Source organism: Oncorhynchus nerka, linkage group LG4, assembly GCF_034236695.1.
Source record: "Oncorhynchus nerka isolate Pitt River linkage group LG4, Oner_Uvic_2.0, whole genome shotgun sequence".
Classification (NCBI taxonomy): Eukaryota; Metazoa; Chordata; class Actinopteri; order Salmoniformes; family Salmonidae; genus Oncorhynchus; species Oncorhynchus nerka.
In genome coordinates, this window is record NC_088399.1 from 16,235,784 (window position 1) to 16,260,118 (window position 24,335).

At 44.6% G+C, this 24,335-nt stretch overlaps 1 protein-coding gene across 3 annotated transcripts; it reads left to right on the plus strand.

Moving 5' to 3' along the window:
- The first annotated feature begins 2,270 nt into the window (after positions 1 to 2,270).
- On the plus strand, positions 2,271 to 23,793 carry ncs1a (neuronal calcium sensor 1a). Of its 3 annotated transcripts, none has more exons than XM_065017260.1 (9): positions 2,271 to 2,680; positions 14,418 to 14,442; positions 17,541 to 17,679; positions 18,438 to 18,516; positions 19,545 to 19,633; positions 19,895 to 19,915; positions 20,982 to 21,059; positions 21,510 to 21,646; positions 21,733 to 23,793. In XM_065017260.1, the coding sequence occupies exons 1-8, from the start codon at positions 2,617 to 2,619 to the stop codon at positions 21,606 to 21,608; spliced, it is 594 nt and encodes a 197-aa protein (XP_064873332.1). In that variant the 5' UTR covers positions 2,271 to 2,616; the 3' UTR covers positions 21,609 to 21,646; positions 21,733 to 23,793. The 3 variants fall into 3 exon arrangements, with proteins under 3 accessions (XP_064873332.1, XP_029503563.1, XP_029503567.1); XM_029647703.2 differs by having other exon boundaries at positions 21,510 to 21,628; XM_029647707.2 differs by lacking the exon at positions 19,895 to 19,915 and having other exon boundaries at positions 21,510 to 21,628.
- Positions 23,794 to 24,335: the final 542 nt, after the last annotated feature.

The following is a 24,335-nucleotide window of genomic DNA, read 5'->3' on the forward strand; positions in this document are numbered from 1 at the left end:
GCAGCGGTGGATGGGCAGGGAAGCTGGACTGGCGAGTGTTATCCAGGTAAAAAAAAAAAAACTAACAATGACTAAATAGCTTGTAGCTAGTTAGCTTCTGGAGGTTATTGAGTGTGTTCTAAAAAATTAGGTTTCCGGAAGATATAAACAAATTAAAAATCAAAAAGAGATAGAAAGTAAATATGGGTCCAGTTAGTGTTTGGGACGCGGCGATTCAGACGGTTAGCAGGCCTGTGCTAACAAGCTAACAGTTCGTAGGCCCGGGCTAAACAAGGTAGCAGTTAGCGGACCGGAGCTAGACAAGCTAGCAGTTAGCAGGCCGAATTAACAAGCAGGGAGATAGCGAGGGCTAGAGAGTTAGCCTTTGGGGGACGTCGCGATGGGGTGAGTCTGTTTATTCCTCTTCATGCGGTGACATCGATAAACCGGTCGTGGGCCCGGGTATTGTAGCCCAGGAGTATGCTACAGGTGCTCTGGCCGGGCTAGCTTCAAGCTAAGTGGGTGGAAACGCTAGCCAGGAGTAATCATCCGGGGTTGCGGTTTAGCTAGATAGCTAGTTGTGAAGATCCAGCTGAAAAATGTTCCGTTTGCGGTGGGAATCCGGGGATGAATCCGGGGATGAAAAATAAATAGGTCCATTATGCTCTGGTTAGAGTTGCGTTGTTCGAACTGGCGAGAGCTTTCCGGGCTAAAGGTTAGCTGATGACCGGTTAGCTGAAGACCGCTAGCATAGCTGGTGGTTAGCTGGCTAGCTTCAGTTGAGGGGTTCCGGTTCCGAAGTAAATATAAATACTTTAGGAAAAATAGCTACATTGGGTGAGGCGGGTTGCAGGAGAGTAATTGGAAGCTTAGGTTTAGCAAAATGTTTTTAAAGAGATATGCGAAGAAAAATATGTAAAAAACGAAAAAGAAACGATATATACAGGGCACGACAGGACGACTTACTGCTACGCCATCTTGGAACAGTGGACAGATGGCATCAGACGCCATAAAGCTGGACTATCTGCGAGCAGTCCCCTTGTTTTGATCAGTGCAGGAACCCACGTATAACAACAAAGTCCTTCTGTTATAGATTATTCTGGGAGGGATAGAGACAGGTGGGATGGGCTTTAGCCAACCGGGACTTTTTTGTTCTGATGATTTTCTGCATGGTTTAGTTATACATAGAACCTCAAAGGTACAAACCTCAGAGTTGCGGAGAAAACTGAAGCCCTGTGCCCAGGTAGTAGGAGAAGCACTTTTGGATTATTCCTTTGAGATGTAGCCTGCCAGTCAATATCTTATTAAAATGGGTACCATGCAAACATTTTATTTCTCAGAGGCCTATACTCTTGTTGAAGTCAACTGGAAAATCTAAAGGTTTTCTTTCAATAGCCACACATATCCCTGGTGTTTATTGGAAGATACTTTAGTGCACATTTTGTCAAGCTCAATTACCCCCTTGTTTTCAAGCATGGTGGCGGATGCATCATGTTATAGGTATGCTTGTCATTGGCAAGGACTAGGAAGCTTTTTAGGATAAAAAGAAACCGAATAGAGCTAAGCACAGGCAAAATCCTAGAGGATAACTTGGTTCAGTCTTATTTTTAACAGACACTGGGAGACAAATTCAACTTTCAGCAGGACAATAACCTAAAAGACAACGGCAAATATACGCTGGAGTTGCTTACTAAGTCAACATTGAATGTTCCTGAGTGGCCGAGTTACAGTTTTGACTTAAATCGGCTTGAAAATTGATGGCAAGACTTGAAAATGGCTGTCTAGCTATGACCAACAACCAACTTGACAGAGCTAGAAGAATTTTAACAAGAATAATGTGCAAATATTTTACAATCCAGGTGTGCAAAGCTCTTAGAGACTTACCCAGAAAGACTGTAATCATTGCCAAAGGTGATTCTAACATGTATTGACTCAGGTGGTTGAATACCTATCTAATAAATATATATTAGTGTTTTATTTCTTCTTTTTTTTTACAATGTTAGAATTTTTCTTCCTTTTTGATATTACAGATAATTTTGTGTAGATTGTTGACAAAAAATGACAAATCCATTTGAATCCCAGTTTGTAACACAACAAAATGTAGAAAAAGTCAAGGTGTGTGAATACTTTCTGAAGGCACTGTATATATATAGAGAGAGAGAGTACATGAGGAGGAGTGGCTCCTGTTGCCAGGGGTGAACAGTATCAACACATTCCCGGCTGGCCACACACACATACTGTATACACACACTCACACACTCCCTCCTCTCTTCCACCCTATTCCCAGTAGGGTGTTCCAGCAGCAGCAAGCCAGGATTGCAGGAAGCAGGAGTAACACGGCTGAGTGGTTTACAGGCTACAGCCCTCCTCTCTCCAGACTCATCCTGCTACGCCGAGAGGAGAGACTAACGCTACTGCTGCTCTTTCATAGTATTCTTTGCCTTTTCCTGATAGTTTTTTCCCTTTTTTTTCTATAATTCCACTTAATTTTATGTCTTCTACTTGAAGAGCAATACTTTAAGAAGTATTTTTTGATTATATATATATATATATTTTATTTTAAATGGTAATGAAGGTGGCAGAACTGAGAGTCTTTTAAAGCACGTGGAGAAAGGCTTAAAGGCATATGCTTGAGCTATGGGGAAGTCCAACAGCAAACTAAAGCCTGAAATGGTGGAGGAGCTGACCAGGAAAACCTACTGTAAGTATAGCACTTTCTTTCTATATCTTTAGGTTAGACTCTTTTCATTTATCCCTTTTCTTTCTTTTCTGCCAGTCTGTCTTGATATAGCAGACCGTTTTCCTTTTTTTTTTAACACTCATTTATTTTTAGACTTTCTCATTCCCTCTCCAACCGCCACTGTTCTGTGCTGTCTTTGATGGCCCAACCTTAAAAAAACATTAACATTTGATTGCTACAGAAGAGGATGCCTTGAAATTAATCTAGCATTTTACAATAGAGCCTTAGGTAAAATGACATGACTTACCCGTTGGTTGCGATCCTTGACTTTAAAACAGCACACTGTTGTTGAGAGACAGCCAAGTGATCATCAGGTAAGGTGCTTTGTCCAAGTCTTGGATAGTGATTAATTGTATGCAAAAGCCAAATAAATAGAAAGAAAGACACATTTGTAATGGCGATCCTATGGTGGGAGACAATTATGCAACTTTCTTTGCTATGTAAACTTTTCAGCTACTCCTGCCATACTACACATTTGAACATTAAGATGTTAACGAGCAAATCTCAAATCCCCAACTAAAGAGAGACTCATTAAATCATATATATTGAATATCTGAAAAGTATTTCAGTTTATTACACTGTTGTAAATTGGTCGTCCAGCCTTTGGAAGGTGATAGACATTCGGTAATGTGGTTTGAAGACATGGACACAGCAACCATTGTAGTACATCTTCCTCTCAGATTGAATGGCTTTCCCTCAGGTGTGCTAATACACGTTAGAGACTCAGTAGTCACTCGAAATCCGTTTAGCGCTTGATGCAATACTTCTAATGAAGATTATGAAGCCATGCTTTAGAACAATGTCGACCAAATAATGTGCTGCACTACATCAGAGTAGGCTAAAATGTAATCAAGTAAAGCAATAACTAAATAGCTGTATCTGTCCTTTTGAGAAACCTTTACAGGCTATAGATATGTCTACATGGTGAGAGCGGAATGCTTTCCCCTACAGTAGTGTGTGTGGCTTGTTTATCACTCACCACCATACTAACAGAGATAAACTCTGACCTTTAGCAGGGTCAAAGGTTGAACCAGACCTCGAGGAACACCCCCACGGAGTGAAGGTAAACTCTTGCGGATAACGATAAAAGCCGACTACCATGTCTGTTATGTCTCACTGTTTCTCTGGTCAAGAACACTCAATGAGATGGCTGACATTCTCAAAAGCTACCTTCTTTTGTATCTTCTGAAAAAACACAATATTTAAAGCTGCAATATGTAACTTTTTGGGTGACCTGACCAAATTCATTCAGAAATGTGTGTTATAGATCTGTCATTCTCATTGCAAGCAAGTCTAAGAAGCAGTATATCTGGCCTATGTGCGCTATTTCTATGCTTCCCATTATTAAAGAGCTGTTTAGGGGCGGCAGCGTAGCCTAGTGGTTAGAGCGTTGGACTAGTAACCGGAAGGTTGCGGGTTCAAACCCCCGAGCTGACAAGGTACAAATCTGTCGTTCTGCCCCTGAACAGGCAGAACAGGTTACAGAAACAGGTTAAAACAGACTGTTCCCAGGCAGTCATTGAAAATAAGAATGTGTTCTTAACTGCCTGGTTAAATAAAGGTAAAATAAAAAAATATACAATCATTCTCTACAGCAGGGTTATTCAACTCTTAACCTACGAGGTCCAGAGACTGCTAGTTTTCTGTTCTACCTGATATTTTTTGTCTTTATGCAAGTCAGTTAACAACAAATTCTTATTTTCAATGACAGCCTAGGAACAGTGGGTTAACTTGTTCAGGGGCAGAACAACAGATTTGTTTTAACCTTGTCAGCTCGGGGATTCAATGCTAATCCAACGCTCTAACCAGTAGGCTACCTGCCGCCCCAATTAATAGCACACACCTGGTGTCCCAGATCCAAATCAGTCCCTGATTAAAGGGGGAAAATGAAAAAAATGCAGTGGAACCAGTTTCGAGGTCCAGAGATGAGTTCAATTTTCATTGTTGGATATAAAAAACGTTAAAATCACTAGGAAATCAGCATCAAGTGATTTTAATTTGGCAAATCTATTCCCATGTATTTCCACGAATAATAGAAAGACACATGATCATAAACAAATGTAAGTAAGGTTTGAAATTATTGTTTTATTCCAATATTATATCTGTTTGGGCTTCTTGCGCTTCATTTGCAGTCTACAAATTATTTGTAATTATGTTCCAGCCCCCCGACCATTTGCTCAAGAAAAAAAATTGCCCGCAGCTGAATCTAGTTGATGATCCCTGCTCTACACTATACTTCCTTGTTTTGTCACATAAACTGAAATTAGGCAAATTATTCTAATTTTAGGAACCAGGAAATGACGGTGTGATTTCTGCATAGTGCATCTTTAAAGGTGCTGTATGCAACAATTTCACCTGACAATAGTAATACATTGGGCGGTAAGGATGTCACCATAATCGTTGTTGTTATGAAAAATGCTTTTTAAATCAAATATATTATTGTCATCATATCCGCATAGTGCATATTTAAGCTTCTCTGCTCAGCCTTGATAATTTGTTAGCTAGTTAGAATTCAGAAGAGATTTCACAGAAATAAATCAGAAGATTATGTTCCTGTGTGTGTATGTGTGTAATGGCAAGAGACATCTTTCATGGTGAGGTGTAGCGTGTGAACTAGTGTGTGTGTGTGTGTGTAATGGCAAGAGACATCTTTCATGGTGAGGTGTAGCGTGTGAACTAGTGTGTGTGTGTGTGTGTGTAATGGCAAGAGACATCTTTCATGGTGAGGTGTAGCGTGTGAACTAGTGTGTGTGTGTGTGTAATGGCAAGAGACATCTTTCATGGTGAGGTGTAGCGTGTGAACTAGTGTGTGTGTGTGTGTGTGTAATGGCAAGAGACATCTTTCATGGTGAGGTGTAGCGTGTGAACTAGTGTGTGTGTGTGTATGTAATGGCAAGAGACATCTTTCATGGTGAGGTGTAGCGTGTGAACTAGTGTGTGTGTGTGTGTGTGTGTGTAATGGCAAGAGACATCTTTCATGGTGAGGTGTAGGTGTGTGTGTGTGTATGTAATGGCAAGAGACATCTTTCATGGGAGGTGTAGCGTGTGAACTAGTGTGTGTGTGTGTGTGTGTAATGGCAAGAGACATCTTTCATGGTGAGGTGTAGCGTGTGAACTAGTGTGTGTGTGTGTATGTAATGGCAAGAGACATCTTTCATGGTGAGTAGCGTGTGAACTAGTGTGTGTGTAGCGTGTGAACTAGTGTGTGTGTGTGTGTGTAATGGCAAGAGACATCTTTCATGGTGAGGTGTAGCGTGTGAACTAGTGTGTGTGTGTGTATGTAATGGCAAGAGACATCTTTCATGGTGAGGTGTAGCGTGTGAACTAGTGTGAATGGCAAGAGACATCTTACATGGTGAGGTGTAGCGTGTGAACTAGTGTGTGTGTGTATGTGTGTAATGGCAAGAGACATCTTTCATGGTGAGGTGTAGCGTGTGAACTAGTGTGTGTGTGTGTGTGTGTGTAATGGCAAGAGACATCTTTCATGGTGAGGTGTAGCGTGTGAACTGTGTGTGTGTGTGTGTGTAATGGCAAGAGACATCTTTCATGGTGAGGTGTGTGAACTAGTGTGTGTGTGTGTGTAATGGCAAGAGACATCTTTCATGGTGAGGTGTAGCGTGTGAACTAGTGTGTGTGTGTATGTGTGTAATGGCAAGAGACGTCTTTCATGGTGAGGTGTAGCGTGTGAACTAGTGTGTGTGTATGTGTGTAATGGCAAGAGATATCTTTCATGGTGAGGTGTAGCGTGTGAACTAGTGTGTGTGTGTGTGTGTGTAATGGCAAGAGACATCTTTCATGGTGAGGTGTAGCGTGTGAACTAGTGTGTGTAATGGCAAGAGACATCTTTCATGGTGAGGTGTAGCGTGTGAACTAGTGTGTGTGTGTGTGTGTGTGTGTAATGGCAAGAGACATCTTTCATGGTGAGGTGTAGCGTGTGAACTAGTGTGTGTGTATGTGTGTAATGGCAAGAGACATCTTTCATGGTGAGGTGTAGCGTGTGAACTAGTGTGTGTGTGTGTGTGTGTAACAAGAGACATCTTTCATGGTGAGGTGTGCGTGTGAACTAGTGTGTGTGTGTGTATGTAATGGCAAGAGACATCTTTCATGGTGAGGTGTAGCGTGTGAACTAGTGTGTGTGTGTGTGTGTGTGTGTGTAATGGCAAGAGACATCTTTCATGGTGAGGTGTAGCGTGTGAACTAGTGTGTAATGGCAAGAGACATCTTTCATGGGAGGTGTAGCGTGTGAACTAGTGTGTGTGTGTGTGTGTGTAATGGCAAGAGACATCTTTCATGGTGAGGTGTAGAACGTGTGTGTGTGTGTATGTAATGGCAAGAGACATCTTTCATGGTGAGGTGTAGCGTGTGAACTAGTGTGTGTGTGTGTGTGTAATGGCAAGAGACATCTTTCATGGTGAGGTGTAGCGTGTGAACTAGTGTGTGTGTGTGTATGTAATGGCAAGAGACATCTTTCATGGTGAGGTGTAGCGTGTGAACTAGTGTGTGTGTGTGTGTAATGGCAAGAGACATCTTACATGGTGAGGTGTAGCGTGTGAACTAGTGTGTGTGTGTGTATGTGTGTAATGGCAAGAGACGTCTTTCATGGTGAGGTGTAGCGTGTGAACTAGTGTGTGTGTGTGTGTGTGTGTAATGGCAAGAGACATCTTTCATGGTGAGGTGTAGCGTGTGAACTAGTGTGTGTGTGTGTGTGTGTGTAATGGCAAGAGACATCTTTCATGGTGAGGTGTAGCGTGTGAACTAGTGTGTGTGTGTGTGTAATGGCAAGAGACATCTTTCATGGTGAGGTGTAGCGTGTGAACTAGTGTGTGTGTGTATGTGTGTAATGGCAAGAGACGTCTTTCATGGTGAGGTGTAGCGTGTGAACTAGTGTGTGTGTATGTGTGTAATGGCAAGAGATATCTTTCATGGTGAGGTGTAGCGTGTGAACTAGTGTGTGTGTGTGTGTGTGTAATGGCAAGAGACATCTTTCATGGTGAGGTGTAGCGTGTGAACTAGTGTGTGTGTGTGTGTGTGTGTGTAATGGCAAGAGACATCTTTCATGGTGAGGTGTAGCGTGTGAACTAGTGTGTGTGTATGTGTGTAATGGCAAGAGACATCTTTCATGGTGAGGTGTAGCGTGTGAACTAGTGTGTGTGTGTGTGTGTGTGTGTGTAATGGCAAGAGACATCTTTCATGGTGAGGTGTAGCGTGTGAACTAGTGTGTGTGTGTGTGTGTGTGTGTAATGGCAAGAGACATCTTTCATGGTGAGGTGTAGCGTGTGAACTAGTGTGTGTGTATGTGTGTAATGGCAAGAGACATCTTTCATGGTGAGGTGTAGCGTGTGAACTAGTGTGTGTGTGTGTGTGTGTGTGTGTGTGTAATGGCAAGAGACATCTTTCATGGTGAGGTGTAGCGTGTGAACTAGTGTGTGTGTATGTGTGTAATGGCAAGAGACATCTTTCATGGTGAGGTGTAGCGTGTGAACTAGTGTGTGTGTGTGTGTGTGTGTGTGTGTGTAATGGCAAGAGACATCTTTCATGGTGAGGTGTAGCGTGTGAACTAGTGTGTATGTGTGTAATGGCAAGAGACATCTTTCATGGTGAGGTGTAGCGTGTGAACTAGTGTGTGTGTGTATGTGTGGATGAAGACGCCCCCCATTGAGAAGGGAAGTGAGCATGTCAAACGGGCTAATTTCATGCTCTCACACGGGGTCTCGCGTTTCCTAATTATAGCAGTATGTGTGCCAACCTAAAATGCTGTCGGGTAGAGGGTGCGGTTGAGACATCACTCTTTGGTTCTGAATGCAACTTCATCGCAGGGAGATCACTTTCATTTAGTCTCATTGCCTCAGCAATCAGCATTCACCACAGTCAATGTTTCAGTTTTAATACAGGGTGATAGTGATATGACGAGAAGCACTTAAGATGGCTCTCATGTACTCTGGAGAGTGAATTGGTCATGGAAGTCTATTCAGTCCTGAGGAGGAAAGTGCTGGGCATGCAAAAAGGAATGACGAGAAAGCAGCTTTTGTTTACTACACATCTCTCACTGAGGTAATTTAGTCTAGGGTTTCCCAAACTCGGTCCTGGGGTCCCCCCCTGGGTGCACGTTTTGGTTTTTGCTCTAGCACTACACAGCTGATTCAAATCATCAAAGCTTGATGATGAGTTGGTTATTTGAGTCAGCTGCGTAGTAAGTGCTGGGGCAGAAAACTAATGGTGCACCAAGAGAGAGTGCCCCAGGACCGAGTCTGGGAAACACTGATTTAGTCCACTGAGACATGACAAATCAATCAGATAAAATCAACATTTATTTGTCAAGTACACAGGATACAACAGGTGTAATCACAACAGGTGTACAGTGAAATGCTTACTTGCAAGCTCTTTCCCAACAATGGCGTACTAAATATCAAAGGTAAGAAAGATAAGATACTAATAATCAAATCAGGTTTTATTGGTCAATGCAGTAATAATAAAAACACACAAGAAATAAAACCACACGAGAATATACTCTATATACAGGGTCAGTACCAAATCAATGTGCAGGGTTACTGGTGATAACTTAGGGGGCTGGCGTAAATGCGTTTTGAGTTAGCTGATTTAGTTGGTTGACTTGTTGAAATCAGTCAAATGTATTTATAAAGCCCTTTTTTGCAGTCTTGCATGATCTTGCTGTTGTCAGATAAGCTTCTCCTGTTTTCTGCTCTGTTTCTTTTGACCCTGTAATTGTTTTTCCTTGAGAAATGGAAGGGTATAATTAGGTTCTCATTGGCATAGCTCTAAGAGCCAGCCTCCGCTAAAGCCATAAACACGCCCACCCACACACACACACAGTACACACACTCTCTCCATACTGTACACACACAGTACACACACTCTCTCCATACTGCACACACACAGTACACACACTCTCTCCATACTGCACACACACAGTACACACATTCTCTCCATACTGCACACACACAGTACACACACTCTCCATACTGCACACACACAGTCACACACATTGGCTCAAAGGATCATATTGCCTCAATCCATCAGCACAAGCAACAGTCAAACTCACTATACCATGCGCACGTGCACACACTCATCCACAAAGCTTTCGATAGCTCTGCACTATGCACGCTCTAGGTCTAGTCCTCCTTCCTGCTTCTAACTCCCCTTCTCCCCTTTCCATCTAGCTCTTCCTTTGTTCTTCCCTTTTTCTCTGTCTGCCTCTCTGTTGTTGCTTCCTCTCCCTACTCTCTTCCACTCTGTCCTCTTCTTCTTTTCAGCATGACTGCAGCTCGTCTTATTTCTTATTGCTCTGCCCTTCGCTTGGAGAGGCTCACTCCATATCTTTTCTCCTTTTAAAGCCTCCCTCTTTCTTTGTTTCCCCCTACTGTCCTCTTCCCTTCCTCCTCCCCCTACTTTCCTCCTCCCAGTACTCTCTTCCTCCTACACTCTTAGGGAAAAAATTAGCTATTTAGAACCTAAAAGGGTTCTTTGGCTGTTCCCATAGGAGAACCCTTTGAAGAACCCTTTTTGGTTGCAGGTAGAATATATATATATATATTTGACCATAAACAGTGAGTATTGTTTAACAACAGCATAACATCCCACTGCTACCACCAATTGCAGGCTAATAACTCAATACTCTCTCACTCATATACGTTCTGCACTCACTCACAGTCAGAATATTTCTTATTGTCTACTACAGCTCTACCTTTTGTTCCCCCTGGTATGCATATGTTCTCTGGTTTCCATGGAGATGAATTGCTTCCGAGAGCCCACGAGGCTTTTTTCCCCCCTGGTATGCATATGTTCTCTGGTTTCCATGGAGATGAATTGCTTCCGAGAGCCCACGAGGCTTTTTTTCCCCCTGGTATGCATATGTTCTCTGGTTTCCATGGAGATGAATTGCTTCCGAGAGCCCACGAGGCTTTTTTCCCCTGGTATGCATATGTTCTCTGGTTTCCATGGAGATGAATTGCTATGTTCTCTGGTTTCCATGGAGATGCCCACGAGGCTTTTTTCCCCCTGGTATGCATATGTTCTCTGGTTTCCATGGAGATGAATTGCTTCCGAGAGCCCACGAGGCTTTTTTTCCCCCTGGTATGCATATGTTCTCTGGTTTCCATGGAGATGAATTGCTTCCGAGAGCCCACGAGGCTTTTTTCCCCCCTGGTATGCATATGTTCTCTGGTTTCCATGGAGATGAATTGCTTCCGAGAGCCCACGAGGCTTTTGTTCCCCCTGGTATGCATATGTTCTCTGGTTTCCATGGAGATGAATTGCTTCCGAGAGCCCACAAGGCTTTTGTTCCCCCTGGTATGCATATGTTCTCTGGTTTCCATGGAGATGAATTGCTTCCGAGAGCCCACGAGGCTTTTTTTCCCCGGACCCAAGGTAGTAGATTTTATTTAATGAAGTTGGATGTTTTTTTTCTTCCACCCGTACGACTGAGTAAAGGAAATGAGGGAGTATGGAGATGTGTTATTTTAAGGTAGACTTCGCATCTCTATGAAATCATGTCAGAAATGTTCACATTTGAACTGTAGTGTATCCAATGGCAGTGGGTTTCTGTTTTTTGGGGGAGGGGCAATGAAGTTCCTGTTCCACTGTTCTTGATCCACTATTAGCTCAAGTGCTGTCTCAATATCTCTCTTGAGTTTTAAACACTCTGATGCTATGCAAAGTGGCATCTGTCTCTTTCTGAAGAACAGAGGCAGCCCATTAAGTTGATTTCATCACTAAGCTGCTGTCACGATCGTTATAAGAAGTGGACCAAGATGCAGCGTGGTATGTTTCCATCCTTTATTTTGGAATAGAAAACTTTAAAGAACAAAACAACAAAATGAACAAACGAAACGTGACGCTAATATAATGCTCACAGGCAACTATACATAGACAAGATCCCACAAAGCACAATGAGAAAATGGCTACCTAAATATGATCCTCAATCAGAGACAACGATAAACAGCTGCCTCTGATTGGGAACCATACTAGGCCAACATAGAAATATAATTTCCCTAGATAACCCACCCTTAAATCACACCCGACCTAACCAACATAGAGAATAAAAGCTCTCTATGGTCAGGGTGTGACAGTACCCCTCCCAAAGGTGTGGACTCCGGCCGCAAAACCTGACCCAATTAGGGGAGGGTCCGGGTGGGCATCTACTGTCGGGGGCAGCTCCGGTGCAGGGCGAAGTACCCACTCCGCTCGTGGACACGTCATCGGAGGAACCGGACCGTGGCTCGTTGCCGGAAGAACAGGATTGTGGATCGTCGCCAGAGGAACTGGACAGTAGATCGTCGCCGGGGACTCCGGACCGTAGATCGTCTCCGGGGACTCCGGACCGTAGATCGTCGCCGGGGACTCCGGACCGTGGTTCTTCGCCGGGGACTCCGGACCGTAGATCTTCGCCGGGGACTCCGGACCGTAGATCGTCTCCGGGGACTCCGGACCGTAGATCGTCGCCGGGGACTCCGGACCGTGGTTCTTCGCCGGGGACTCCAGACCGTAGATCTTCGCCGGGGACTCCAGACCGTAGATCGTCTCCGGGGACTCCAGACCGTGGTTCTTCGCCGGGGACTCCAGACCGTAGATCGTCTCCGGGGACTCCGGACCGTGGTTCTTCGCCGGGGACTCCAGACAGTAGATCGTCGCCGGGGACTCCGGACCGTAGATCGTCGCCGGGGACTCCGGACCGTGGTTCTTCGCCGGGGATTCCAGACCGTAGATTGTCGCTGGAGGCTCCGGACTGGGAACCCTCACAGGAGGCTCCTGCCTGAGAACCCCCGCTGGAGGTCCTGGACCGCGGACCGTCTCAGGAGGCTCCGGACCGTCGCCGGAAGCTCTGGACTGTGGAGGTGCACTGAAGGCCTGATGTGTGGGATCGGTACAGGTGGCACCGGGCTGATGACACGCACCTCAGGGCGAGTGCGGGAGGAGGCACAGGACGTACTGGACTGTGGAGGCGCACTGGAGACACAGTACGTATGGCCGGCGCAGGATATACTGGGCCGTGGAGGCGCACTGGAGGTCTGGAGCATAGAGCTGGCACAACGCGTCCTGGCTGGATGCTCACTTTAGCCCGGCAAGTGTGGGGCGCTGGCACAGGACGCACTAGGCTGTGAAGGCGCACTGGCGACACAGTGCATAGAGCAGGCACAGGATATCCTGGACCAAGGAGACGTACTGGAGACCAGGAGCGCTGAGCCGACACAACCCATCCTGGATGGATGCTCACTTTCGCACGGTAAGTGCGAGTAGCTGGCACAGAACGCACCGGGCTGTGGATGCGCACTGAAGACACATTGCGTATCTCCGCAAAACTGGTCCCACGCTCCTCACGGCGACTGTCTTGCTCCAGACACCAAAACATCCACTCTACCTCATCACTCCCCTCAACTATCTCACAATACTCCTCGCTCAGTCTATCCCAATATTCCTCTTTGCTCTCAGACTCGCCCCTCGGCTCCGCCGACCAACCCATGTGCCCCACCCCAACATTTTTGGGGGGGGCTGCCTCTGGGGCTTCCGTCGTGGTCGTGAACTTCGGAGTCGCCGTTGATCCTCCTGTGTCTGCTTCCATGGAAGGCTTTCGTCTCCTGCCATTATCTCCTCCCAAGTCCAGGATGTCTTCTCCTCCTGGCCACACTGTTTGGTCCGTTTGTGGTGGGATCTTCTGTCATTATCGTTATAAGAAGTGGATCAAGATGCAGCGTGGTATGTTTCCATCCTTTATTTTGGAATAGAAAACTTTAAAGAACAAAACAACAAAACGAACAAACGAAACGTGACGCTAATATAATGCTCACAGGCAACTATACATAGACAAGATCCCACAAAGCACAATGGGAAAATGGCTACCTAAATATGATCCCCAATCAGAGACAACGATAAACAGCTGCCTCTGATTGGGAACCATACTAGGCCAACATAGAAATATAATTCACCTAGATAACCCACCCTTAAATCACACCCCAACCTAACCAACATAGAAAATAAAAGCTCTCTATGGTCAGGGCGTGACAGCTGCCTGTGCTGTCAAAAGAATGGTGATGGAGGCCCGTGCAAGCCCATCCAAATAGACTTGTGGTGCTGTTGCTTCGCCGTTTGTCAGGAACTATTAGTTTGTCAGAAAATACCTATGTTTTAACAAATGCAGTTGACTCCTGATAAATACAATTGGTGCACGCTGATATCTGGAGTAATAACAGAATAATAACAGAATATACACTTGTTAACAGTGCACATGGTGTTAACATTTATGATGTATTGATGTTCGTTCTTATAGGGGGGAAAACACAGCTAAGGTAAACCAGGATGGTATAGAGATGTATGGAGTTATTAGTTATATATTATATATATTATATTAGTTGCACCAGAAATCGAATCTGAATTTCTTCATTTTGAATTTGTGTTAAGAAATAGACTTTCTGTTGGCACTAAAATCACTCCATAGGGGGGTTTCATTATTCATACATTCTCTACCTTTTATTTAGTCTTTTTATGTTTATATATTATCTTTAAATTATTAAGATGAGCAGGGTTACATATAGCATTTCACTCCCAGCAGATGTAAGTTATTTCAGCGACTGAATAACATATGAAGCAGCCATCAGTGAAAACCTCCTGTCGGTCTTGTGTGTTGTCTTTATGTCAATTGTTTTTCTTCTAATAATCTCCCTTTTTCTCTGTTTTCTGTCTGCAGTCACAGAAAAAGAGGTACAACAATGGTAAGTTCCTCTTATTGTCTCAGCTAACAACTAAGTCAACCCCGTATTGCAAATGCTCCATTATACTTGTGTACCGTCAGTCAACAACAATGTAATACATCTGTGAAAACCTCAGGTTCAACTGCAAAGCTGCAATGCACCCCTGGAGCAGGTTAGGGGTTAAGTGCCTTGCTCAAGGGCACAACAGCTGTAGGTGGTGAGTCAGCTGGCATTCTAGTCGGCACCAGAACTCAGTGGCACTCTCTGTTTTGTCGATTTTGCATCAACCATATTTGTGGAACGCTAAAAACTTGAGCAAACTCCTACAGTGTTTATGTTACAGCAACCTTCCTGTTCGGCCCTCGTTACCATGGACACCCAATGCATCACCGGGCTTTCGTAAACACATCTTGAAATAGAAGGATCTTTGTAAAGGCCTTACAGCTTTCAACGTATTGTAGCTGATGCCTCGAGTTGAATTTGGACAGACACCGTCCTTCGAATGAAACGTTAAATTGAGGTGGTTGGTAAAGATCCTGTGACATCGCAAGACAATGGGTGTCCTTTCTACATTTCATACCTGGCCTGTCACAGTAATGTAGTAGCAATGACCTATAACTATCCCCTGCCTGCGAAATCACTGCTTTCTCCTCCACTATAAAGTGTGGTGAGCGCTCGGGCACAAAATGGATCCCGTGTTTCGAAAGAACACTGTGAAGCCTAGTGAAAAGGGCTTGATGAAAACAATCTATCATTGGCCATCCTCTGAGGAATGGTGGTGGGCTGGCCAGGCTCTGTGCCCAGACTCAGTGTGTTGGCTGAGGTGTCAGGCCACACACATATGTACGTGGGCCAGGTACCACAACAGAGCCCAGTGGCACAGCTCTCCTGCCTGAGACTTTGCTGGCACCACCACTAGTTGTGGCAGCTGCAGACATAACCTCGCTAGACCAGCCTGGCCCTCAGCCTGTAGCCAGAGGTCCACACCCTGAGAAGCTGCTGCCTTGGTAGCCGTATACAACCCTGTTGTTATCTCCTCATAGTCATTATAACCTCTGGCTAGTCTCTGGGGTTACGAAGGTGGTGCCGTGTTCTGATGTTGCGGCCAGCTTCCGATTAGTTACCCGTTTTGCCGGTCGCCAGATTCATTACTATATTTAGGCAGAACTCACTGTTTAAAAAATAAATAAAACATGCACGATTGGCCGTAGGACAACTTAAATAAGTAAAAATATCAACGAGTATTGAGTGAAGTTTACAGACACCTGCAATGCATTGAAACTGGCCATAAGAGCAGAATATAAGAGATGTGGTGTCGCAAAAGCAGCTAAACATTTATGTTCGACATAGCCAATCAAAACAAAGGACGTTTTTGTCACAACGCATCACCTCAGACCAGTGCTAGGTTATTTTGACCTCATAACCTTTCTGTGCCAAGTTCTGTGGCTCCCCCTCTTGTGGCTCCCCGTACACACCACAGATGGAGAGCTGTTGACACTGGGTCAAGTTCCCACTCTGATAAGAAACTTATCGAGAACCACGGAGAGACATGTTACTGAACGACATGACATGTAGACTCAAAGAAGGAAGAGCAGTCAGAAGGAGAAGGAGAGAGAAAATGACCTCTCACAGCTTTTACTCTGATGCTCATGCCCCGTCCCCAGTCATGCCCCGTCCCCAGTCATGCCCCGTCCCCAGTCATGCCCCAGTCCCCAGTCATGCCCCGTCCCCAGTCATGCCCCGTCCCCAGTCATGCCCCAGTCCCCAGTCATGCCCCAGTCCCCAGTCATGCCCCAGTCCCCAGTCATGCCCCAGTCCCCAGTCATGCCCCAGTCCCCAGTCATGCCCCGTCCCCAGTCATGCCCCGTCCCCAGTCATGCCCCAGTCCCTCCCCTGTCCCCAGGCATGCCCCTGTACCCAGTACCCATTCATGCCCCTGTCCCCAGTCCCGCCCCTGTCCCCAGGCATGCCCCTGTACCCAGTACCCATTCATGCCCCTGTCCCCAGTACCCATTCATGCCCCTGTCCCCAGTACCCATTCATGCCCCTATCCCCAGTTCCCACTCATGCCCCAGTCCCCAGGCATGCCCCTGTACCCAGTACTCATTCATGCCCCTGTCCCCAGTACCCATTCATGCCCCAGTCCCCAGTCTTTGTGAGTTGGGCTAGACTGAAATGTGTTTGTCTCTGTCTATAGCTGCACAAAGGCCTACGAGAGCTTCTATCTCAGCTCACAGATCATACTGTGAGAGGAAGCCATTGGAAAGAGACAACACACCCACACACAAACTTCTCTGCCCGCCACCAACCACAATACCCTGCCGATCCCTATTTTGCCTCGCTTGTCTTTGAAGTGATTTTGCATCACCCCGTGCTGTGAAGTCAGTGCTGGAAGAAGACTCTCACCCAAAGTGTTTACAGTGCTAACTAGCTGACATAAATAGAGCCGAGCGAGAGATTACAAATCACAATGCCAGGGGATCGTTCTGTCTGCCGAGTAGGCAAACAACACATCAAACGGTAATAAAACAGAGGCTGTCGCTGTCATCCACTAGTGAGCCTACTGCTTACACCCTTGTGTGGGAGCAGTGTCAGTCCCTCATCTCTTCCTCGTTCAGATACAGTGTGGGAAAGTAAAAGAACTGAACAGTGTGGTTTTGGATGAAAGACTGGTCTTTCTCAAGGCTAGGGGTAGTTTTGTTTGAGTAGCAGTAAGGTAAGAGCGCCGGGAGTTTGATCAACGGCATTGGCACTTGGCTTAGAACCAGTGCAAGGGTGACATGAACATAGAGCTCTTTGGCCAAGCACACCAGTGGTGGGTTTGGCGTTGAAAAATAGAAGCTTATGCAGAAAAGTACCTCATACCTACGGTTAAAATATGGTGGTGGGTGGGCCTCGCAGTGCTAGCTGTGCCACCAGAGACTCTGGGTTCGAGCCCAGGCTCTGTCGCAGCCGGCCGCGACCGGGAGGTCCATGGGGCGACGCACAATTGGCCCAGCGTCGTCCGGGTTAGGGAGGGTTTGGCCGGTAGGGATATCATTGTCTCACCGCTCACCACCTCTCTCTTTTCTCTCCTCCCTCTTCTTCCTTTCCTCATTCCTCCCTCCATCCACCCCCAGGTATAAGGGTTTTATTAAGGACTGTCCTAGTGGTCAGTTGGATTCAGCTGGCTTCCAGAAGATCTACAAGCAATTCTTCCCCTTCGGTGACCCCACCAAGTTCGCCAGCTTCGTTTTCAATGTGTTTGACGAGAACAAGGTAACAGGCTGCCTGCGGAACGCATTTATGTTCACTTTATTTTCTTAGAAACTAGGACAACAGTAAACCAATTAACAACCTTACTGGCTTAGTGTATGAAAGGACATCACTTAATATCCCTTATAATATGCTTGGATTGGGTTCCATTACATAACTGAAATGTTTATGTCATGGCTAATGTACTGGTCCTCTGTAGCGCAGTTGGTTGAGCATGCCGCTTGCACTATGGGTTTGATTCCTGGGACCACCCAAAAGTAAATGCTGTATGCACGCAAGACTAAGTCTCTTTGGATAAAAGCGTTTGCTAAATGGCTTACATTTTCTCAGTCTGCAGTCATTTCCATTGAGAAGCCAGACTTTAGTTCTTTCCTAGAGATTGTGAGATTAGATTGAATGGTCGGTCTCTCTCACTCTTCTGTGGAGAAAATAGCCTGTTTCTGTGTCTGGTCGATTATTTTCTACTGTCTGGCTGTGACTGTTTCTTTGGTTATGCGTCTATCAGTTTCATGTTCTTCTCTCTATATCCTTCTTTCCTCTTTCAAACATGCTTTACCATAGTCGGGGGGGGCTATATCGGTCCACTAAAACAGGACTATTAAAGACCCAGTATACTACTTTTTGAACAATTTCATTGTGTTTTTTTTGGAGGGGGGGTGCACCCTGAGCTCCCCTACTTCTTTCCTCCACGGTCTCTCTCCTTCTCTCCACTTTTCTTGTACTAACTCTTTATCTCCCTCTTTCCTTCTGTTTCTCTGCAGGATGGACGTATTGAGTTTGCCGAGTTCATCCAGGCCCTGTCGGTCACCTCCAGAGGGACCCTGGACGAGAAGCTCAGATGTAAGCCTGGAGAAAATATCCTAGGGCCTAAGCTTTAGCTCAGCAGGCTAGCACAGTCTTGAGGTGTGCAGTCGACCCAGCTTCAAACCCAGTCAGCCACAGCATTAAAAATAACACACCAATTCCCTCTCTTTCTCTCTCCCTATCCCATTCTCTCACTGCTTTGCGTTACCATTTCATCACACTGACCTTTGACCTAGTCATGTTGGCTCCTGCATCAACAAGGTGATCTCTAATCTTCCCAGACGCCTGTATGTGGTCACAGCTGTCGTTGTAGCTGAACGGCAGGGATAACAGGAATAAACACTATGTATGCAGTGTCGAGATATACTGACACACACCCTGTTTCACACATGCTGATACTGTCACACACACCCACACCCCTGCACGCCTCAGGTCATTAGCAGGAGTTGATCAACTGCTGACAGTTGTTGATGTAGTAATTGGCTAACAGGTAGAGGTTTTAGAATGCATTTCAATCGTAGTGAAATTAGGTGTCACCTTACTGTATATATTAGCAGTCCTAAGGAATATATAACAAATTCCTCTGGGCCTCCCGAGTGGCGCAGTGGTCTAAGACACTGCATCGCTGTGCCTCTAGATTCTGGATTTGAGTCCAGGCTCTGTCGCAGCCAGCCGCGACCGGGAGACCCATGGGGCGGCGCACAATTGGCCCAGTGTCGTCCCGGTTAGGGGAGGGTTTGGCCGGCAAGGATGTCCTCGTCCCATCGCGCACTAGTGACTCCTGTGGTGGGTCCTGTGCAGTAAACGGTCGCCAGGTGCAATGTGTTTCCTCTGACACATTGGTGCGGCTGGCTTCCGGGTTAAGTGGGAATTGTGTCAAGAGGCAGTGCGGCTTGGCTGGGTTGTGTTTTGGGGGATGCACGGCTCTCGACCTTTGCCGAGTCTGTACGGGAGTTGCAGCGATGAGACAAGACTGTAACTACCAATTGGATACCACGAAACTGGGGAGAAAAAACGGGGTTAAAAAAAAAGTTTCCTCCATGTGCTGTTTATGGCTTTTGCAGGGGCCTTCAAGCTTTACGACCTGGATAACGACGGTTACATAACTCGGGACGAGATGCTGAATATTGTGGACGCCATTTACCAGATGGTGGTAAGTTCTTCCTCGGTTGTCTCAACATCAAATATTCAGCTTTGATCTATTCTCATAATTTAGTTGATGGGTACGGAGCATCATAATCAGTATTTCAACATTTCAATGGGAACGTCTGGTTGTTGCTCTTAAGTGAGCCATTTTGAGACAGTTTAGATGATACCTTGTCCCGTGTAGTGTTTAGCATTTAAAGAAATATTCTGTAATTTCATGCAGGTAACAGGCATTTATGTGTGTGTGTGTTTGTTTGTTTGCGCGCAGCCGCGCGTACAGGGGACCACGGTGGGTACAACGTCAACATAATTTACCAGGGACCTCATTTTGTTTATTTGCAGCTATGGGCAGCGCTCCGGGCTTATGGTGCACCATGGGGAACAGAGCTAACTACGAATCCTGTAACAAAAAACTATGCTTGATCAACTGCTCATTGGATTCAGTTCGATCTCACTTTGTCAATTATGCACCTTTTAAAGGCAATGTTCCCGGATTTGCGGAGACTGCATTCAGGTAAATGCTGCATACCTCGGCTCAATTGGAAATTAGGACTACCTTTAAAATGTCAAGCCTGCTATAACACAGCTCTTCCTCTGATCGGATTGAATCCCAGCCTTAGTCTATAAATTAAATACATACTTTCTGACAGCAGCAAGTAAACCAATATCCCTTAACACACAATGGTGTAGGGCTCTATCCTTACCAGACTGCCATCAACTGCTCCTCGGTCTGTTCCAACATCTCATTATCATCAAGAAATCACAATCATCAGATGACCGATTTTTATTTCATACATCGACTATACACCACGTAAAATATTTCAAATGAAAATAGTTCCCGTACCAAATTGTTTGCTCTTTCCCCCATGGTTCCCAAGGCACTTCTTTGCATATGGTTTCATGAATGTCCAGAGGTCTCCTCATTTTCGAATCAGGTTTTGATGTCTTTATCCACCATTGTTGCAAAAAAAGATTCCCTTTTCACCAACACCACTACTGTCAATCACTGTTCTTCCGTGGCTCTTACTGTTTGTGAAAAGCGAATATGTCTTGCCAGAATTACAGCAGCGCAAAAAATGATTGCTTTACGTTGGCAGGAACTTTACTCTCTGCCATTATGTCAATGTGTGCTTTCATTTATGAACATTGCAAACTGGATCTTTCTGTGTCCTGCATGCATGGTGCTAAAGAGGCAAATGTAGAGTTATTAACTTCTGTTGTTAAAAAAAATAGAATTGTTATGACCTGCAATTTGTGATATTTTCTGTAAACGAGGGCCTGTGAGGGTGGGAGGGTTGTCTGTGTTACCATGCATATGTTAAATGAAATAAAATTTAACATTTGGTCACAAAAAGGGGAACACGGTGGAATTGCCTGAGGAAGAAAACACACCAGAGAAAAGAGTGGACCGAATCTTTGCCATGATGGACAAGGTAGAGTAAACCAATCACACACACCTGTCTAATGCATGTGAAAGATAGGCCAACGGCTCCAATGTATCTTCCTAGCTTCCTCAGTAGGATGCATGTGCCCTGTGCGGCTGGCACTGCTCACATAGAAGGCCTGTTTTCAGTCGGAAAACTCTGATGCCCCCCTCAAGGAGGCACTAGCTAGCCCAAGCCCAGAGGCTTTTTGTCAGAGAGACTCCTTATCAAACCCAATGGAGAGTTAGATACTCTCTCAAGAGGCATTCGGAACTGGGCCAGACCAACGCTGACTGATTGGGTTGTATAAGGGTGCATTAAATAGGCTGTTATACACTATGCTGAGACTGACGAAGAGTGCCCTCTACTGGTTTAAATATTAAACAGCAGTCCAGCCATTATCCATTTGGTAATATGTAATAAAGTATTATTCAAATGTGAGGATTTGTCGTTTTTCAGAACGCAGACGGATTGTTGACCCTGAAGGAATTCCAGGAGGGCTCCAAAGCAGACCCGTCCATCGTCCAGGCTCTATCGCTGTACGACGGGCTGGTTTAGCAGTGAGTACACTCCCCACAGTGAGTACACTCCCCACAGTGAGTACATCCTCTCAAATTATGATTTACATGAACATTTGACAGTTTCTCCTCCTATACATGTAACTCTTTTCTTCCCACGACAGTTGTCCGTGATGGCCTGTTAACGTGGTGTTACCCTGCTAAGTGAGTGATGGAGTCTGCTACCTGTCTCGTCCTCTGACTCCTGCTCAGCCTTTTAGTGAAGCTGACAATGGTGGGCCGCTGCTGTCAATCATTCATCATCATCATGGTTTCCAGGATTAGAGTCAATTCAAACAACCACAAACTCGTTTGCCTTCGCAGAAGCTAGTGCCGTCGATGTGCTTACAAGACATTTCTCTGAGAGACAGAAGGAAGTTAGGTACTTTTCTGTGGGAGGAAGAAGGGCCAGGGTTCATTAGGCACCAAACAGGAAAAGTAGACAAACAGGGCGGGACTACCTGGACTTTGTCCAATAAGAAATGTTCATTTTGTTGCGAAACATCTTTTAAAAAATTCCATCACAAAGCCTAATGAACATTGAACAACATGGGACTGAACACAGGCTACTAGTCTACGGACCATGGATCTAAGCAGTTACCATCTTTCTATATTTATGTTCTGTGATACAGAGCATCAGTTTAATATGCTGCAGCCAATGACAAGAAACTGCTAATGACACGCTGACTGTCTTTTAGAACGCTTGGGAAAGTCAACCTTATTTATTTAATTGGATTTAAATAACAGCAGCTCATGTTTGACATCAGCATGAATTAATATTGATTCTGTGTTCCTGCTGCACAAAGCTTTAATTGTTGAAGTACGTTTTTGATTTCAACACCAACTAAAAATTGCGAAGCGAACAGGGCCCAATTACAGATGCTGTATGAGTTTGAGCCAACTATTACATAGAGATGCATAGAAATTAAATGCTGAGCAGTTGCTTGTCTATGAGCAGTCCTAGAGGCTTACACTACTGAATTGCGGACACTATAATCAGTGTATTCTCTCAAATTCCCATCATAACTGAACCGTTGTGCGGTCATGCGACATACAATATACATTTATGAGATGGAAAAGGGTGGAACGACACAGATTGTGGATCATTTGAAACTTGATTGAAATCTTGAATGCTAGGTCAACAAGTACGATGCAAAATAAGTGTTCAAATAGATGTCTGTGCAAATGACTTCAAATGCATGTTAGACGCATTATGTTTGTGTGTAAATACTAAGGTGACTATATGCACTGTCGCCATAATCGGCAGGTTGGTTATTTTAAGTCAGTACCCTGATATGTAAAACATCCTCTGTGGTAGAAAAGCATTTTGCGACCCTTTTACTTATCACTCCATTGAACCAGACAATGCACCGACAATGAACATTTCACAACAAAGAAAATGATTTCCCTCCCTCTATAATGGGTGTTGTTCATCGCTCTATGGTAATGACTGGGGCACAATTTGCTTGTCATTCCATCGCTACTGCTTCAGTGAAATAGATTTTCCTTTGATTTTTTTTATACTGTGCACAAACTGTTCTCTCACAAATATCAATTGAATAGGTGTTTTTAAGAGTTTGAGAGAAGTTGCAACTGCTGTAGTCGAGGGAATGGTTAGAGAAGTGTTTAAATTAGCTGTATAAAAACTCATCTTACCTGTACATAGATAAACCTGTTGGCAAATTGAAGGTCTTTTGATTGGCCTTGTATGTTGATATCCTCAAATTGCAGATTTCATTCAGTATTTTTCACCATGATGCATCTGGAGTGACCCAATGTACAGTATGTGGCATGCTGTGTGATTAGAAACAAGCTGCAAGTCATGTAGGCTTAATCAGTATGAATTTTAGTTTATCGCTGTTGACAAATTTTTCAATTAAATTCAGTATCATATGATTAGACAGGGTTTGTCAAATGGCCTTGGTATCAAACCAATTCTCACAGCATTTAAGGACACTACTGTAAATAATATAAACTGTTAACCTCACAGTATATATAAAAGTGCTCATCGTTGACAAGACTATGAACAGACTATTCTTAATATTGAAAGTGAAAACATTGACTGACCATCCCAAATCCAAATGACATACAAATGTAAATGTCAGTTGGTCTCCTTACTCAGTACATGACAGAGGTAGTTGTTTTTGTCTTCAGTGCTTTTGAAATAAAAGAGCTGCTTTCCTTCATTTGCCCCATGCTTTTGTATGCACCACTAGCTGGTTCAGTTTCCACTAGCATTGCTGTAAAAATGCGACCCAGAAGATTTTGGACGTTGCTAAATAACCAGCAAACTTTCAAAAATAAAAAACTTTCAAAAACCTGGGTGTCAGAAATAAGCTACAACTTCAAAAATGTGAACACAAAATCCATATTTTCAAAGTGACCACCCAAACCTCGAAAAGGAATTATGTGAGACACTAAGAAAATAAATGAACAGTATGGACACATATTTTTCTTTTGGTAGGTTACATTAGCTGTACACGGCGTAGCCTATTGAACAGAAAAATGGTCTGAAAAACTCAGCACATCTGCTACTATGGAATAATTATTAGTATGTTTCAGTGGGAAGAGTTCAACCAATGGAATACCCACAATGCCCCAATTGGCCTGGATGTCAAACGAACTCAGATAAAAAAAAGTTTTATTTAACTAGGCAAGTCAGTTAGGAACCAATTTTTATTTACAATGGCGGCCTAGGAACAGTGGGTTAACTGCCTTGTTCGGTTAC

What these genes read in the sequence shown, in the direction of transcription:
- ncs1a (XM_065017260.1), top strand. Translation starts at nt 2,617, where the DNA reads ATGGGGAAGTCCAACAGCAAACTAAAGCCTGAAATGGTGGAGGAGCTG. An exon ending in GCTGACCAGGAAAACCTACT is followed by an intron (nt 2,681 to 14,417) that starts GTAAGTATAGCA and finishes TTCTGTCTGCAG; the next exon opens with TCACAGAAAAAGAGGTACAA. An exon ending in GAAAAAGAGGTACAACAATG is followed by an intron (nt 14,443 to 17,540) that starts GTAAGTTCCTCT and finishes ATCCACCCCCAG; the next exon opens with GTATAAGGGTTTTATTAAGG.